This window comes from Dasypus novemcinctus, chromosome 8, assembly GCF_030445035.2.
Source record: "Dasypus novemcinctus isolate mDasNov1 chromosome 8, mDasNov1.1.hap2, whole genome shotgun sequence".
NCBI classification, from domain to species: domain Eukaryota; kingdom Metazoa; phylum Chordata; class Mammalia; order Cingulata; family Dasypodidae; genus Dasypus; species Dasypus novemcinctus.
The window spans coordinates 37471845-37491116 of record NC_080680.1 but is presented as its reverse complement, the minus strand read 5'-3'; the positions used below and the strand labels follow the sequence as shown (position 1 = coordinate 37491116).

Here is a 19272-nt window from a genome sequence, read left to right as displayed (position 1 = left end):
ACTAGGGTAGAAGACATCTCTATGCGTTGCCTTGTGTGTATTATTTAACCAAAATTGTTTTGGCTATTCTTGTTTGTTTCTTTGCTTTTCCATTATAAATTTTAGAATCAGCTTGATGATTTCAACAAAAAAGCATGTCTACAGCTGACACATCCAAGTGCTGAAGTATCTACTTGCCAGGTGTACAACTGAGTGCAGGGCACATACTGTCAAACAGGGAGACCCTGATCTTGAAGCTCAAAACATCCTTACCTACTTTATTACTTGGTGTCCTCTTTGACAAACTTCGGGGTTTCAATAACAAGAATAGTCATGGTGTTTCTGAGCAACTGGAATTTTGGCACGTTACAAATATTGAATCAAGTAGGGAAAGGGAGATCGTGTTTTACTGACTGCTATAAAGCACAGATTTTACTTGGGACCTATCTGTAGCAAGCACGCTTCCCAACTACTCTCTTGACTGTTGCCTCATAATTCTCCCTGGTTAATCTTATTTTTTCCTCACTCTGATTCCCACATCTATTTTTGGCTGTTTTTATTTTGTAAGATACTTTATATACAACAAAGTTCTAGCCATATTAAAAACATTTAAAATAATGAAGCTTGTGTTTAAAAGTCACAACCTAAAAGACAGGTTTTCATATCATTATGAGGATGATTAGTTTTATCAGTACTTTCTCCAAATCCTTTATCCCTTTATCCCTTAGCCAAAATTAGAGTAAGGATGTGTTTCTAAAAAATTAAAAAATATATAAGGAGTGGATGTGGCTCAAGTGGTTGAGCACCTGCTTCCTGTGTTCCAGGTCCTGGGTTTGATTTTTGGTACCTTCTAAAAACAAGTACGAGGTCCTGGGTTCATTCCCTGGTACCTCCTGGGAAAAAAAAATCTATATATGTATAAATACACACTTTTAAATATAAATAAGAATGAATCCCATTTTCTGGGGTAACGCTGTTGCTATATTAAAATCAAATACCTAATTTGGAGGGAGGGGTGTAGGGAAACAAGCAGGGCCTGCCCATAGAAATGGACGTTCAGCAGCAGTTGGAATTTTTCTTCGAAATTTTCATTTTTAATTCTGCTTTTTTCAGCTGAATTGATGAAGGGAAATAAAATGTGCCGTTGTTTTACCTTTAGTATTTCTGAAAGAATTATGAAGTACAAAAAATTCTAATAAAAATTGCACTAGTTGCTATTAAATGTTATTCAAATTCTTTTTTCCCTCTATTATCTTTCTTCTGTTAAATGATACTTCAAATTTTACAAAATATTTTTCAGCATTAGCATGTTGATACAGATGTATATTTACCATTTACCTTCTTGGGAGATGAAGTCGTCACCCGGTTTCTATTTGGGGTTGCCATTTTATATTACCAAAGATGTGTTGTCTTACAGCAAAGTACTTAAAACCAGGATTAAAGCACACTTATTCTAAAATATATGTTATATGAATAATGGTGGCTAAGAACATTTTAAAGATGTTATGTATATATTAAGTGGGAGTATCTTGATATACCTTAAGTTTATTCTAACTTATAAAAAAAAGATTACTTGATAAAAAAGATTTTCTTTTTTAGCTAAGATACTTAGGTTCAGTGGCATTTTCCAGTGAAATTTTTTTTTTCCCTTTAAAAATCTGTAAAGTGCCTTGTTGATTTATAAAACTAAATTTTGATTTATATTTGGACATACCTAAATCTTAACCTTAATAACCTAAGATCTTTTACCATGGGGAATATGCTAAAATTAATTGCCCAAACAGGGTTAGTATTAAACATAGGTGTGAATAAAGTAAGATTACCATCTCCTTTGCCCCAGGCAGAACGATTCCTAGAACTAGGATTTAACTTTCACTGCCCACATCTCTGGAATTCATGTCCTCTTCTAGGTTGCCAAAACATGGTAAAGCAAAGAGCATAGTTTTTGTTCTTTCTTTCTGGAACTGTTTTTTAAGAGAAAGTACTATTCATTACCATTCCTACCCTTATTCATTTCTTAACACATGAAAATCAAGGTTAATTTTGTAGTAGTGCTTGTTAGTCATGTGAATGCTGTACAATATCTCCATTTATACTGCTCACACATCACTCACAGGACAAGTTCCCACAAAGCCCTTTTTTGTTCTGCTGTCGATCCACCCTAAAGAAACCAGTTTCCAAACTATGAATAGCTTTGTAAATCAAGATGAACTGATTAAAAATTAGACACAGAAACAAACAAGAAAGCAAATAATGCATCCTCGTTAACAAGCAGTGTGTTATATGTAATAACATTGCAGACAATGAAATTTTGTGCATTCTAAGAATATTCCATTTAGAAAGTTTATCACATTCATATTGTGATTATAGTTCAAAAACATCGCAATACTATTATTGCTGCAGTTTTGGGGGTATAACAAGTAATGCTTTTAGTAAGATATTCTAGGCTATAGAGGCAGTGAGAGCAAATGATGAAATGTGAACTTTGGCTCTGGGTATTTCTCAGCAAGCCCTGAACGTAATAGCGAAGTACCAAGGTTGAGGAGTTTGGTGAATGGGTATAGACTTCCTTCTTTCTGACATCAGTTAGCAAACCACAGTAAGAAGGGAATTCAGTGGCATACTGAAATTCCTTTTCCTGGGACTCTCCTCCCTCTATGCCAGGAAGAAAGGAATACCCTTATAGCAATAACTTCTTGATTTTTCTGTATTCACAATTTATAAGTAACAATATATTTTTTCACCAGAGTTAAAGTGTTTACAGCCGTATGGTTTTTGCAAGCACCCATGAAATGTTTTGTCTTTGAATAAATGTTTGGTCAAATTGTAGCTTTAAAGAATATCAAGCACTAGTCAAAGGTTTTGCTTTCTTTCAGATTATCTCTAAACATTGGGCTTTTCACTCAACATCACTAACCTTCCAGAAATCTGCAACTTTGTGATGCTTTTCTTTTTCCCTTGAGAAATTAAAAAAGGAAACAAAGGAAACAAAATCTAAAATATAGTCTACTCATTGTTCCAGCAATAGAAAGATCAAGTTTCTACAGCCAAAGAATTCTCAGAGATCTTAGTGAAAATATATAGTAGATGGCCTGAATCAGATGAATATGCTATAAAATATAAAACCATTATAGAGAACCCATGGTACATTAAAATTTTTCTTACTCTCTTTATTCTCCAACATATTTTGAGAAGAAAATTTTAGTAATGTTTTTTCCCTCACATGCACATATTTATTTTCTGCTTTAAGGAATTCAGGCTAGCCAAGGGTACTTTCTCCAAAAGAGAATTCTTTTGGGAAAGCAAAAATATTAAATTGAGTACTTAACTGCCTTCTTGCTTCCAGCTGATTCTCACTAATACTTCTTTCCCTACAGACTGACAATTCAAAACTAGCCGATTTTTCAGTTTAATTCCAACTCACTGGTGTAATATTTAAGTTGTTGAAACAATAGTTCTAAAATATCCTGTCTGGAGGTTAAAAAGTTCCCTATTTTATTCTGAGCTCCATCCTGACTAAAAACCATTGCCTTAGTAAAGATCCAAATTGAGTAATTTACATAAAAATGCATAGGATATCTTCAAATGTTATGCAAGTTAAATGGTTAAATTTAGTTTATTGTTTAAAAAAACACGTTTCTCTTGCCTTTTTTGTGGGGTTTGCAATGCTAGCTCACATGGGTGAAATTCTCAATTTGTTTTCCTATTTGTTTTAAAGAAAATCAATGCAAAACTTCATGATGGAGTATGTCAGCACTGTAAAGAAGTTCTAGAATGGCGTGTAAAATACAGCAAATACAAACCATTATCAAAACCTAAAAAATGGTGAGTTGACAATTTTCTCTATAACCTTACCAATGATATACATCATAGTTTATTCTTTTTTTCATTTCCTAAATTTCAGTGAGCCCAAGGAAAAATTAAAGAAAATGGAGAAAAAAAATTCCAGTCTCCCAAATACAATTTCAGTCTTGTGTGCTGATGCTTTGTGAAGGAAGACAGATTGAAAAAGTGGATTCATCATTCCCTGCCCTATTCTTCTGTAAATAAATAATGCACTTTAGTCATTAGGTGGGTTGGGGGAGGAGGAGAAAGTTAGTTTTACAAAATTCCATCTCCACCGTTAAGGTAAAAATCTTTGCTGTAGATTATCTTTACAGTTCTTAAAACAGGGGTTCTTAATCTTTTTGTTCCACAGACCCCTTTGCCAGTCAGGTGAAAACCACGGACCCCTTACTAAGTCCACATTATTACACTGTATATTATTTAATAAATATATCACATATGCACCAGCAAGTCCGCACAGGGATAATGTTTTTTTGAATTTCAATTCAAGCTCATGGACTCCTTGTTAAGAACCCTTGCTTAAAAGAAGTCTGAATTTTTAATCTGACTCACAAAAATAACTGAAATGGTTTAGGTTGAATATTCTAAATTAATCACTAGATTGATAGTTTATAATGTCATTCTTTTGGAGGTTAGAGTCTAACTGAAAAGATCCTGGACTTTGTTTCTTCATCTTTTTCTTCCAAATACTTCTCTAATTCTGGAGGCTGTTTTGTCAACCTTATTTATCTTGGCACTGCTCCTTTATGTCCTTTACTGCAGTTAAATGACCATAGTGGAGGGTAACTGCTACTTGAAAGAGGAAAGTGATAATTTTAAATATAAAAATTATGTTAATTTATACAATATTCTTTTTACAATATGCTTTTTAATTGGGTAGTCTAAATATTATTTATTTAGAACATATTTGCTCATTGTTACTTTATTTTCCTTTTAGCAATTCAGTTGTTATAGCTTCCTTTATAGAAGGAAATTTTACCCAAAGTTTGGAAAGTCTGTGTAAATAGTAAATATAATATAAATCTTTGGTGTTTGTTTCTATTGATATATTGTCAGCCTTTTTTACAAGTCTAAAACTCAAACTGTGGTAATTTGTTACTTGAGAATATTTCAACAACAGCAGTTAGTGTTTTAATTTTGGCATTTTATTTGGCCTAAGATGCTAATTTTTAATACTGTATAAATCCTTTTGCCTTGTATAAATTTACATTTTAAGGATCAAAAGAAAATTTACTCTTTGAAAATTTCTCAAGTTATGTTATTTAGAGGAGAGAAAGAAAGAGTTGTTATTTAAGCATTTCAAAGAACAGTGTTTTATGAAAGAAAAAGACTTCAAGGATGGACAGATTAACTTCAGCTCTTTTTTTTTTTTTTTTTACTATTCCTTAAGAGTAGAATTTTTGGTTTTTATTACAGCTGTACTTGAACCCACCCTTTTAAATAGTTTTACAAATTTTTCTCTTCTTTCAGTGTTTTTTTTTTTCATGCTTTCCAGCATTTCCTCCCAAAATAAAAAACGTTTAAACAAATTTGGTGTATTTTATACTCACTGGCCAAAATTAGCAGTAGGGAAATTTGGCAATTTTAGAATTCATAAATGAATTAACTGTGTTCTCTACTCTGGTAATTAGCTGCTGTTTGTGCTATCAACCCATATAGCTTTGGTTAATAGGCCTAATACAAGATTAGTACTTTTCTGATTATTTTCTACAAGTCTGTCTTTCTATAAAGGTATTTTGAGATTTCATCATCTCCATTTTCTCTTGGTAACATTAGTTCCTAAAATAATTTGAAGTATAGGTAATAAATATCTATGCAGCCATGTTATTTTAATACATTAGTGCTATAACAAAAGAAATAATTTTCAAACATTCCTGCCTTATCCATTATTGCATTTTAATCTTTTATCTTTAATATGGGCTAATCCTACATATATCTTCATTAAGAATGTACAGTGTGTAAAAAATCATATCAGTTATGAATTTTCTAGATGCTAGGTTTTCCTGTAGAATTTCTGAACTGTTATTTTCAGACAGCTCTTATTTTTTCTGCCTTTTATATATTATAGTTTTAATATTTTTATGACTCCTGAGCAATTTGCATACTTCAAATCCTCAAGGAAAAAGTATTATATTCAGAAGAGAACAAAGGCTCAGTGAAAACAAAAGTAAAAGAAAAAGAAAATAAACAGTATTAGTAGTAAACCTTGTATTTAGTTTTCTGGAAAATTTATGTCTTTAAGAATAGGTGGATCTGGGCATGTGATCCCAGAGGTCAGCAATTCTGTCCCGTCTTGGAATCAGGGAAGTGCATATATTATGTACTCTGGAGTACCACCTAGCTTTCAAAGATCCAATCCAGGATTGAGAGTATGGTAGACATTATAACTCACCTACATCCACCTTAGTTTCTGTAGCTATAGAGTTGACCAACACTGTAAGAGGGCTGAACCATTGGTAAAAGATGCTAATTGAAATTTTAAGTGTTTTTTATGAACTCATTTATAAATTAAATTTGTCCTTTGTTAGAATTTGTATAGCAAGTTTCTTTGACACTAGGTATGTCTTTGTGTAAAGATTAATTTTTTCCTGCACCCTCAATGTTGTGTTGGCTAAATGTTGAGTACAGTTTCAGTTGTATAGCTGTCTCTTACCATAAACTAGGTAACCAAATGATGTGCATAAATAAAAGTTAAGCAGAACATAAATGTAGGAGGAGGAGCTGTTTATAAGTGTTATTTCTTTTGAAATGAAGTAATAATATTCTGAATATTGGGAAAGTTAAAGCCTATCTCTCCCATTTGTTTGGCTTGTGAATCACCAAAAATCCTCAAAAAATAAGAAAATTTCTTGTTCCCTGAGATCTGATACTAAAAATTAGGTTCAAGAAAAAAGTTGGACATCTAAAACTGTCAAATTTATCACTTTCAATTATGGAAAGCAAAAATTCTACTCTATGTGTATTTAGAAAATATTTCATGTTTCCATTTTATTCTTTCTCAGTGAAGTGACATGTTACAAGACTTCTATAAGTATGTGCTTTATGAAAGTTTCTCCCATTTACTGAAAACAACTCTGGACCATCTCTCAAGGTGTGTTAGAAAAGAATAATTGCTCTAGCTTGAGTTGGAGAAGATGAATGTGCTGAAAATCATGTATTTGCTAAGAGGGAGATGGTGATGACCATGAGAGGAAAGAGGACTAAAATCATGCCATCTGTGTTAGTGAGCCAAGGAGGAGCTGATGCACAGTACCAGAAATCTGTTGGCTTTTATAAAAGTTATTTATTTGGGGTAGAATCTTACAGTCACAAGGCCCTAAAGAGTTCAAATCAAGGTACCATAAGAGGTACTTCCTCACTCAAAGTCTGTTGCTATGTGTTGAAGCAAGATGGCAGGCAATGTCTGCAAGGGTTCAACCTGCCTCTTCCTTTTAAGGCTCCCTTAGGCCTAGCTTCTGCCCATCTCAGCTGTAGGATGGAGGGTTCATCTCCCTTCCCAGGGCTCATTTCTTTCCAAACTCAGCTGCTCTGGTCTCTTCACAAGATCAGCTGTAAACTATCAGGGGAATGTCTCCTCTCTCTCCGGTTCAGTATCAAAACTAAGTTCTTTCCTCTGCAGTGCTTTTTCTGTGTTCTCCTGTGTATCTACTTCCATCTCCTTAACTGAGTATCTGTTTATATAGCCCACCAAAGGGGGCAGGAACTCAAACCTGGTTGCCCTAATCTTGATTTAACAGAATGAAAGTGAAACCTCTGAACTTAATACAACCAAAGGGGTACCATGATCAGAGGAACAGACCAGTTTACAAACATAATCAGTATTTCTTTTTGGAATTCATAAATAATATCAAACTGCCACACCATCTAATAGTGATGAAAACAGTGTGATTCTGGTGCTACCTAGTAGTGATGAAAACAGTGTTACCGGTACTCCCTTTGATATGATAAGGTAAATTAAATTTCACTGAATACTTAAAGCTTGAAGTTTTTCTAGAAATGAAGAGCTCACAAAGATAATGCTCACTTTTCATTTTCATTTTATATAAAAGTGCTAAGGTGAACCACCTCTTTTGTGTTTTACACCTTGCTACTTATTCAGAAGTCAGCATAGTCAAGTACCAGGACCCAGTTTTCCCTCCCGTTTCAGCTCATATCTTTTGACATTAAAATGAGTACCTGTTACTCTCAGGTGAAGGGCTGCTATAGTGTACCACCATCTTCCCTTGACACCTGAATGGTACATTCATCATTAGATCTAAATAAAGGAGTTCAGACTGTAAGATAATTGATATAATCCATATGGAATCTAAGCCCCCTCTCGATATAGAGGTGGAGTGGACATAACTATCCCAGGGTCCACAGGATGGAGGACTAGAGTATGGATTAGAGTGGAGTTACTGATATTCTACTGTGGAACTATTATGATCAGTAATGGAAGAAATTGTAGCATGGATGTGGAGAAAGTGGCCACGATAGCTGCTGAGTGTAGGGAGAGGGAAGAAGAGAGATGATGTGGGGGCATTTTTGGGACTTGGAGTTGACCTGGGTGGTACTGCAGGGACAGATGCTGGATATTGTATGTCCTGCCATGGCCCACTGGGTGGACTGGGGGAGAGTGTAAACTACAGTGTAAACCATTATCCATGTAGTGCCGCAGTGCTCTGAAATGTATTCACCAAATGCAATGAATGTCCCAAGATGATGCTGGGGTGGGGGCGGGGGCGGGTTGTTGATGTGGGGAGAGTGGGGTGAGGGGGATAGTGGGTATATGGGGACCTCTTATATGTTTTGAATGTAACATTGAAAAAGAGGGGAAGAAAAAGATAATTGATATATATAAGAATTGTGGTTCCAGACAAGTGTAAGTCTTTTGTATGAAACCTCATTTTTCAAGTACTCTGTTTTTGACTTTTGAAAAAGAGACCTAAAGAATTTAAAACCATTTGTTATCACCCCTGGTTAGTCCCAGTTATCCATGAACCTTAAATAACCTTGGGTATGGATGCATTATTGGAATACTAAGACATTTATAAAATAAAATGACTATTATGATTCTTAAGGAAGGAAGAAATCTTGATATTTTATACTTAAAAATCATTTATAGACATTTATATTACTTTTCAAATATTAGAAAATATGTATGGATAAAAGACTTTATCCCTTTCCTCAAATAATGCAAGGCAAGAAATGAAATTAGCTCTTTTTTTTTCCTTCTTTCTGGACTCAGAGGGATTAAACATTTTACCAAAGATCATAAAGCTAGTAAAGCAGATGGAGTTAGGATTTAAATGCAAATTGATTCACTTCCAAAGCCCATGTTTTGCAATTCTCCCATAGTGATTTCTCTTTGTTGTATCATTCATTCAAAAAGTCCTTCCTTCCCCTCCCTTCACCTGAGCCTGATACTGTATTAATTTTTGCAAGAGTCACTTATCTGTGGAAATTGTCTAATGCTGAGTTTATAACTCTGCTTATTTTATTTTTTTAATGTATGTATCTGTGGAAAGACAAGTTTCACTTTCAGGTCATGAAATGTCTAATATAGTACAAGGGAACTTCTTTTGCTTTGTGTTTCAGGTAACCAAGCAAACTTTTTCACTTATTAATTTAAAGTGTGATAGGCAAATCCCCACATTTATCTTGGGATCTCTAACTTGCCTCTTTTCTCTTGTTTCCCTGCCCTTTCACCCTTCAAAATATTGTGTTATTAAAGTTTCACATCATTTTTAACATTAACAGAGAAAGGAAAAACTGGTATACAACATCAACAGGCTACAGATTGGGTTCTATGCTTAAATTGGAGGAGCTTTAAGAGAATTGGTGGTTCTCAACCTGGGGACAATTTTGCCCACCAAGAGACATTTAGCAATGTCTGGAGGCATTTTTGGTTGTTATGACTGGGAGGGCGGGCTGCTGGTACTACTGGCATCTAGTGAGTAAAGGCCAAGGATGTTGCTATACATAGTACAGTACCCAGGATAACCCTCGACAACAAAGAATTATCTGGCCCAAAATGTCAGTAGGGTCATGGTTAAGAAACCCCATTCTGTGTGAAATAGATGGATGGACAGGATCAAGCCACTGAAATTATATATGTTAGTTGAGTAGTTTTTAGACTTTTCAGCCATAGAATTCTTGACTAAAACAAAAGCTTACCTGGGAGTCATGAATACAACAGACTAAAACAGAACTGTTCTGAACAGGGAGGAGACGTGTACCAGTTTGATATTATGGATGAATTCCAAAAAGAAATATTGGATTATGTTTGTAATCTGATCTGTACCTGGGCATGATTGAGTTATGATTAGGGTGTTGAGTCCCTACACATCAAGGGGTGGGGACTCACAGGTAAAAGGCTTGGCAAAGAGCAGAGTTGAGGGTTTTCTGATGTTGGAATTTTGATGTTGGAGTTTGATGCTGAAGCCCCGGCAAGTAAGCTCATAGAGGAAAGAGAAGCCAGCCCCAGGAAGAAAATAACCTTGAACCCAGAGAAAAGCAAGCCCCAGGAACATAGGAACCCAGGAAGCCTGAACCGTTGCAGATGTTGGCAGTCATCTTGCTCCAAATAGACTTTGGTGAGGGAAGTAACTTATGCTTTATGACCTGGTATTTGTAAGCTTTTACCCCAAATAAATACCCTTTATAAAGTCCAACCAATTTCTGGTATTTTGCATCAGCACCCCTTTGGTTGACTAATACAGGACCCAAGCATAAATTATAGGGAATATCATCCCAATCAATTTTGCTGAAATAAATACATTACTAGAAATAAATACATGATTAGAAATCATATTACTAGACCAGTGAAAAATTGATTGCCGATTACTGTAAAGGGTGTAGTAAATTAAGAAGAAAAGTATTATTCTAAAATACAGTAGGAGGGAGTTGGTGTAGCTCAGTGGTTGAGTGTCTGCTTCCCACTCACAAGGTCCCAGCTTCGGGTTCAATCCCCAGTAGGGTTCAATCCCCAGTACCACCTAAAGAGGGAGGGAGGGAGGGTGAAAGGAAGGAAAATACAGCAAGAGAAGGGATATATGATGATTAAATTTTCATTTTGAGCTTGTACTTTATATGTGTAAGTATCTGTATATAGTTTACTTGAAAATTCACATAGGTTAGTGATGGCAGACGTGATTGGGATCAAGATTGTTGGTATCTGCCACAATCTAAGCAGAATTAAAATACAGTAGATTTCAACTATAATTCAACTTCTTTTCCTTCCCCTTCCCACCTGTATCCCCTGTAAGCGTGATTAAGCAGTTGAGGAACACTCTGTACTTGCATACCTTTTCCCCCCTAATTGCAGCATGACTTCCATGAAGTCATTCCAGAGAATGTATGTTAAGATGAGTAAAGCACTTTTAGGAAAGATTGTCCTCTGGGAAAAAAGGGAAATAGCTTTGTTGTATTAGAACCTTTCCCTATACTGATATTTTGAAAATGGAATTTATAATTTTACTTTTACCATTTAGGCTTTGAAATGATGTATTCTTTCTGATTTGGACTTTAAGTATAAAATTAGAAGCCGGGAAGCTAAAGAAGTCCCTTATAATTAGGACTTACCCTGTTGTTGGGAATTGTGAGAATCGTTGCTGGAATTCTTCAGAGGATTACCAGGAAGCTGGTATAGTTTGGGGAAGCAAAGGCAAGAAAAGTTCTTGAATACTTAGAGCTGGCCTGTCAATTGAAGTGAAATATAGATTTAGCTTTAACTCCAAAACTATCACGTCTTCCATTTTCTGATTGTACCTTAAGCAAGTAGATAATTATGGTATTTATACTGAGCTCTGCTTTTTTCAAAACTGTCAAATATACCTGATTCTAGTAAAAAACAAAAAACTGAAGGTAGGAAGAGCAGATGAGGAAGTGGCCTTAGCTAAGTCCGGTGATTTACCCTAGCCATAGTTAGTAAGCAGCCGATTCAAAAGTAGCATGCAAATTTTAAAAAAAAATTATAACCTCTTATTCTTTCCTTTTATTTTAAGGTCAGATCACTAAGGTCTAACACACATTCATCTAGCATAACTTGAACCATTTCCTCTCAAATTAAGCAAACAGACTTTCTCATTATAGCATGAAAATACACTTGTTATAAAAACCTTACCTTTTGTAGCTAGGATATGGACCCGCACCTGAAAAATTATTTAGTATAATCCACTTGTTTTTTAGAAGCAATATTGTCTCTAGGAGAAGCCGGGGTAATGATGGGTAATGATACCAAACAGCTCTTCTTTTCTGATGGGATTACTAAGGATGACTGATAAGAAATTTAGTTCAATTTGCACTTTTTAAATAGCATCCTTAATGAACAAGATGCTATGTTATATCTTTATTTTTTGTATGTTTTATTATTTTTTAATCTTTTTTTTTTTTTAAAGATATATAGATCACACAAAAGCTATGTTACAACTTATAGAAGATATCAAGGTAAATCTCTGGCACCAAGGAATTGACAATCTATTAGGAGACCTGGGTCCACAGATAATTATTTTATTTTATTTTAAAGATTGATTGATTGCCCCTTCCCCCCCACCCCAGTTGTCTATTCTCTGTGTCTATTTGTGTCTTCTTCTTTGTCTGCTTCTGTTGTTGTCAGCAGCACGGGAATCTGTGTTTCTTTTTGTTGTGTCAGCTCTCCATGTGCGGCACCATCCCTAGGCAGGCTGCACTTTTTTTCGCACTGGGCGGCTCTCCTTACGGGGCGCACTCCTTGCACATGGGGCTCCCCTACGTGGGCGACACCCCTGCGTGGCAGGGCACTCCTTGCGCTCATCAGCACTGCGCATGGGCCAGCTCCACAGGGGTCAAGGAGGCCGGGGGTTTGAACCACGGACCTCCCATGTGGTAGACGGACGCCCTCACCACTGAGCCAAGTCCACCGCCCACAAATAATTCTTGAGCAAATTCTGAGGTGTTCTAGCTGTATGAAGGTTAAGAAAGAGACACAGAGGCACAAGGTGAAATTTTTGAGAAATAATGAAATGAAAACAGGAGGGATAGGTCTAGAAAAGATGAAATTAAAGGTAGAAGAGTGGTACAAACAATGTTTATAGGAAACCTTGGGTGGTGGGCACCAGAGAACAGAGAACAAATAAACAAGAATCACCTGCTCTCTTTGACAGACAATGCAGGTAATCAGGAGCTCTCTAAGCCTTGTCTTATGGATCCGTGTGGATGGTTGTCTGTCCATTCATTTGCTCTTATGTTAGTTTTTTCTTTCTTTCCTTATAGAACCTTGGTGATCCATGAACTTTAATCAGTGTTGCCTATCTGCTTTGAATATACACTTAATGTCGGGAACATAAGGCTTGGAATTTTCATTCAAGTGACCAGATTTCTAGCCTTAAAAAATCTAGGATAACCATTATTTTTGGTTCTTATATAAAAAATTAGTGTTGAATAACATTGTGTGGCAATACCAATGTTTGGACTCTTTGGTTATGCAGTTTAGCACCAGTATTTCTTGTAATAGATTGAGTCTATTAAGGTTAATCAGTGCTGAGAGTTGTGTCACCACATTCCAGGAATATTAAAATGCCTAGAGTGGAGTAGAGTTTTAATCATAGGTCACTCTTCACATCATGTTGTAGTATATAGTGATTGTGACATCTGGCTGTATTCTTGCCCAGAATCTTGGTCTTAATATTTTGAAGTTAACAGTAAAGAATTTTCATTTCTTCCACCAAATTGTTCACTGTGTATGAACCTGACTTTCTGACATTAATATTAATTGATACAGCAGGCTTTGATTTAAAATTACCTGTCCTAATATATTGAACAATTTACATTTTATCTTTTTTTCCTAAAACATTCTTGATCACATTGTACTATAAGAATTATTCTAATCAAATCTACTACTGAAGTAAGAAGAGGTATTACAACCTCTCCACTGACTTAACATTCACAATCTAAGGCACAGGAAGGTAAACTTAACTTCTTGTATTTAAAGTACTTGGACTTTAGGGATATTCTTTTCTTAAAAGCGTTTTCTAAGTAGCATATGATTTAATTCCATAGTATGGTTTCAGAATCTTACTATACTGAACACAGATTACTTAGAGCCACTGCAGGAAATGTGACTTTGTGGAACTCTGTAAATGTTGAGTTTCTGTTATTTGTACACCAAGGGTGGAGTACCAGAGCTCACTGTTTATGAAATCACCTAGTCACCACATTTGTGAGAGTACTCCAAGTGGAGCTGAATTATGTTAAAGGTTAAAGTGTAATAACATAACCAGGAAACAGAGGCCATGTCAGGAAAGCTGTGGTAGAGCAAAATAAAGCCTTTTGTTTGTAGCAGATACTAGAAATATAAGATACAGTTCTCTTCCCCCTTGGTATTGTCTCAGACTTTTTGTTCTCAGGACCTCTTTATACTCTTAAAGTTACTGAGGACCCCAGAGAGGTTTAATGGGGTTATCAATATTAAACAGAAAATTTAAAAATAACTATTTAATAATTAATATAAATGCTTGTATATGTAAGAAATATGCTCAAGTATTAACATCTTTTTTTGAAAACTAACTTTTCAAAATAAAATTATTAGTGAGAAGAGTGGCATTATTCTACATTTTTATATATCCCTTTAGTGTCTGGCTTAAAAGGGAAAAAAGGAAGTAAATTTTAGTAACCTTTTCAGATAAATGTGTGTATTTGTCTTTGATGCTACACCAAATCTCTTAAAGGTTAATTTCTTAAAGGTTAGTTGCAGTGTGATATCTGAAGACACATGGATCAACTATTTATACTTTGTCACACTGAAATTCATTGGTCTGACTTGCACTTTGAATGGATCTGTCACCTACATGGTTTTGTAACATTATGCTTTGGTCATTTGGGAAATATTGGTTCACTGAGTTATGCAGATCTTTTAAATGTTGGTACAGACATAAGCTTGAAGATATCATGGGTTCAGTTCCAGACCACCTCAATAAAGCAAATATTACAATCAAGCAAGTCACATGAATTTTTTGGTGTCCCAGTACATACAAAAGTTATGTTTGAACTGTACTATAGTCTATTATGTGTAGCATAATATAGTAGCATTATGTCTTAAAAATGTATATACCTTAAATAAAATAATACATAGAGAGACATGAAGTAAGCTCATGCTTAAGGAAAAAATGCACTGATAGACTTGCTTGACACAGGGTTGTCACAAATCTTCAATTTGTAACAAAGAAAAGCAGTATCTATGAAGCACAATAAAGTGAAACAACTTGCAGTCATTGTCTCTTTAAATATTTCTTCTCCATTTTCTCTCCTCCTTCTAGGATTCCAGTTCAATGTGTGTTGATTCTCCTGCACATCTTTGGGTGCTAGGATTCTAGTTCAATGTATGTTGATACTCTTGCACATCTTTGGGTGCTCTGTTTTATTTTCACTTTTTTCTCTTTGTATTTGTTTTAGTAATTTCTTTTTTTTTTTTTTTTAAAGATTTATTTTTATTTATTTAATTCCCCTCCCCTCCCCCGGTTGTCTATTTTCTGTGTCTTTTTGCTGCATCTTGTTTCTTTGTCCGCTTCTGTTGTCATCAGCGGCACGGGAAGTGTGGGCGGCGCCATTCCTCGGCAGGCTGCTCCCTCCTTCGCGCTGGGCGGCTCTCCTTATGGGGGCACTCCTTGCGCGTGGGGCTCCCCTACGCGGGGGACACCCCTGTGTGGCACGGCACTCCTTGCGCGCATCAGCACTGCGCATGGGCCAGCTCCACATGGGTCAAGGAGGCCCGGGGCTTGAACCGCGGGCCTCCCATGTGGTAGACGGACGCCCTAACCACTGGGCCAAAGTCCGTTTCCCTGTTTTAGTAATTTCTGTCGACCTATTTTCAAGGTTGCTCATTCTTTCCTTGGCTGTGGCTTGTTTGAACACATTTTTCATCTGTTATCATGTATTTTCTCATTTCTAACATTTCCATTTCCCTTTCTTAAAACAGCTTCATTGAGATATAGTTCACACACTGGTCAAAAATAAATAGGCCAAAAATGTCAGGGTTTGCTTCTGGACTCTTGATTCTATTCTGTTTATCTATATGTCTATCCTGTGTTAATTACTGCAGTCTTTTTTTTTTTTAAGATTTATTTTTTATTTTATTTCTCCCCCCGTTCCCCCCATTGCCTGTTCTCTGTGTCCATTCGCTGAGTGTTTTTCTGTGCCTGCTTGTATTTTCATTAGGTGGCTCCAGGAACCAATCCTGGACCTTCTGGAGCAGGAGAGAGGCGATTATTCTCTTACACCGCCTCATCTTTCTGTTCTGCTGCATCTTCTTATTTTCTCTCCTCTGTGTCTCTTGCGTCATCTTGCTGCGCCAGCTCTCTGTGTCGACCTGCAATCCAACACAGGGTAGCTTTCCCGCGCAGGGCGGCATTCCCTCGCAGGGCAGCACTCTTGTGTGGGGCGGCATTCCCATGTGGGCGGGCACTCTGTGTGGGCCAGCTCACTGCATGGGCCAGCTTGCCCTCATCATGAGACCCTGGACATTGAACCCTGGATCTCCTATATAGGAAACGGGAGCCCAGTTGGTTGAACCACATCTGTTTCCCAATACTACAGTCTTAATTACTAAACTTTGCATTTAATTTTGAAACCAGGGAGTGTGAATTCCCCCCAACTTTTTACTTCTTTTTCAAAATCTTTTTGGCTATCCTTTATTTTTGTATGAATTTTAGGATTAGCTTTTCAATTTCTCCATAAAAGCCAGCTGACCTTTTTTTTTTTTTTTGGCATTGGGAGCCAGGGAATGATGCTGGGACCTTGTATGTGAAAAGCCGGTGTTCAACCTCTGAGCCACATTGGTTTCCCCGCGTTGTTTGTTTTTTTTTGTTGTTGTTGTTTGTTTTGCTTGTTTTTTTGTTTGGTTGGTTCGTTGGGTTTTTTTGTTTAGTTTAGTTTAGTTTTTTCCAGGAAGCACCAGGAACTGAACTTAGGACTTCCCATGTGGGAGGCGGGAGCCAACTGCTACAGCTACATTTGCTCACCCTCACTGGACTTTTGATAGGAATTGTATTGAATCAGTAGACCAATATGGGGAGTACTGTCATCTTAAGAATGTTGTTTTCCAGTTCATGAACACTGGTTTTCTTCCCATTTGGTTAGGTCTTCATTTTTTTTCAAAAACGTACAAGTCTTTCAGTGTACAAGTCTTGCACTTCTTTGTTAAATTCCTAAATAGTTTATTCTTTTTGTTGCTATTTAAATGGACTCATTCTTGTAATTTTATCTTTAGATTGTTCACTGCTAGTATATAGAAATAGAACTGATTTTTGTATATTGATCTTGTTTTCATGTTTTTAATTTCCCCTTTAAAGCTCTTTAAGTAGACATCACAAATACTATTATTTTGCAGGTACAAGCTATTATCTAAAAATGCTATATAATTAATAATTAAATTTATATATTATATAATTAATCTAAAGTGACATAGATAAGTGTCTAATAGAGATTGAAATCTAGGAGTTTTGATTTTGGGCTTCTCACCTATACATTTAGCTACAATTCTTTCATCAAATAAATCTTTGGTAGTTAGAAAAATTTAATATTTGATTTTTTTTTATTTTTAGTGTTAAATGTTTACAAAAAGCAGTGAAGGATTCTTATCACATTATGTGTAGACCTTGTGCTGATGAACTTGAAGTTTGTGCTAAATGTGGAAAGAAGGAAGACATTGTTATTCCGTGAGTATTTTCCTTTTTATTTGAAATTTTTATTTTGGTAATTGATAAATTAATTTTCCTTTACCTAAATATTTAGTAACTTTTGGAGTCTTAAGTTGCAGTATATCTCATTAATGTAGGCTTTTTTCTGCATGGTAGTAAAAAAGGCATATTTGATTATTAAAGTTTTCTATCATAATTAAAGTAAAACTTTATATATTTAGGAAAATAAAATGACCTTTATTGGTGAGATTCACATTCATTACAAAAGAATTACTTATTAGATCACATTTTTTCTTTAATAGATATAATTAATTTCTTTGAGGATATTTTATTGAAAACACCAGTATTATTGGTTGATCTTGAGTTAAGTTAGTCTTCAAGGATCTTTTTCTCTATATCTAGTTCATTAGGCTCCTGTTAATTGGGATATATACTGGTAAAGATCTTTTCAAACTATACAGTTAAATAATGAAAGCCTGGAAAATAATTAGGTGTTTTTTCTTCCATCTTTAGATTTAATAAAGAACTAGAAAAGACAGAAAATACTGAAAATAATCTAAGTTCCAAATGTAGAGGAAACTACAGAAGAAATGAAGAGGAAAGTAATGGGGATTTAGATTTTGATAATGATTTAGATGACCCAGAAGAAGACAATCAAGTGGATTAATATAATTTTATTAAATGCCAATCTGGCCAACTTTTTTTTTCTTTTGAGTGATGTTTTAATTGCACATACAATTTCTTAAATAGATATGACTGCTTAAATTTTCTATTTCTTCTTGTGTCAGCTTGATGAGTTATATTTGAAGAATTTCTTACCTTCTAAAGGAATCTTTCTGGCTGCTGTGGTAAGAAAGGACAGTAGAAAGGCAAGCATGAAAATGAGGAGGTAACCTCAGAAATAGAGATTTTAAAAAGGTGACACTTGGATCAAGGAAGCAGCAGTGGAGGTAGCAAGAAGTGATTTTAAATGGTGGGTATGCTTTGGAGGTAGGTCCCAAAGACTTTACTGATGAACTAACTGGATGCAGAGTAAGAGAGAAAAAGTGAGGTCAACCATGCCATCAAGGTATTTGGCCTGTACCATTGAAAGGATGAAGTTGCCATCAGTGGATGGGATCAAAGAACTTGGAAGATAGACAATTGAAATCATTCCATCTGAGGAGCAGAAAGAGTAAAGAGAAATGAATAGAGCCTGAGGAACCTGTGGGATATCATCAGTGGTACCAATATATGCATTGTTGGAGTCCCAGAAGGAGAAGAAAGAGAAAAGCGAGAGAGAATATTCAAAGAAACGGGCTGAAAACTTCCCAAATTTAACAAAAGACTTGAATATAGGCAGCCAGGATACACAATAAACTCCAAACAGGATAAATTCAAATAGACCCATACCATAGTCTATTATAATTCAATTTAGAATGCCAAAGATACAGAGAATTCTGAAAACTGCAGGAGAAAAGCAGCATACCACTTACAAGGAGCCTCAATAAGATTAAGTGCCGATTTCTCATGGGAAACCATGGAGGCAAGAAGGCTATGGGATGACATATTGAAAGTGCTGAAATTTAAAAATTGCCAACCATGAATTCTGTATCTGGCAAAACTCTTTCAAAAATAAGGGACAGGTTAAGATAATCCTCCAGGTAAGAAAAATTAGAGTACAGGTTTCTAGAGGCACGGGGCAGGCAGAATGGAGATTTAATGCATGATAAGTATAAAGTTTCTATTTGGGGAGATGGAAAAGTTTTAGTAATAGAAGGTGATGAGGGTACAGCAATATTGTGAATGTGATTAA

General features: G+C 35.5%; 1 protein-coding gene across 1 annotated transcript in view; it reads left to right on the top strand.

The window, feature by feature from the left end:
* C8H9orf85 (chromosome 8 C9orf85 homolog) overlaps positions 1 to 18185 on the top strand; it is a 47041-nt gene extending 28856 nt beyond the window's left edge. The window contains 3 exon segments of the mRNA XM_004464946.5: positions 3698 to 3804; positions 17382 to 17495; positions 17991 to 18185. Of these exon segments, the coding sequence (XP_004465003.2) occupies positions 3698 to 3804; positions 17382 to 17495; positions 17991 to 18144 (375 nt within the window). The 3' untranslated portion in view covers positions 18145 to 18185.
* The last annotated feature ends 1087 nt before the right edge of the window (positions 18186 to 19272 follow it).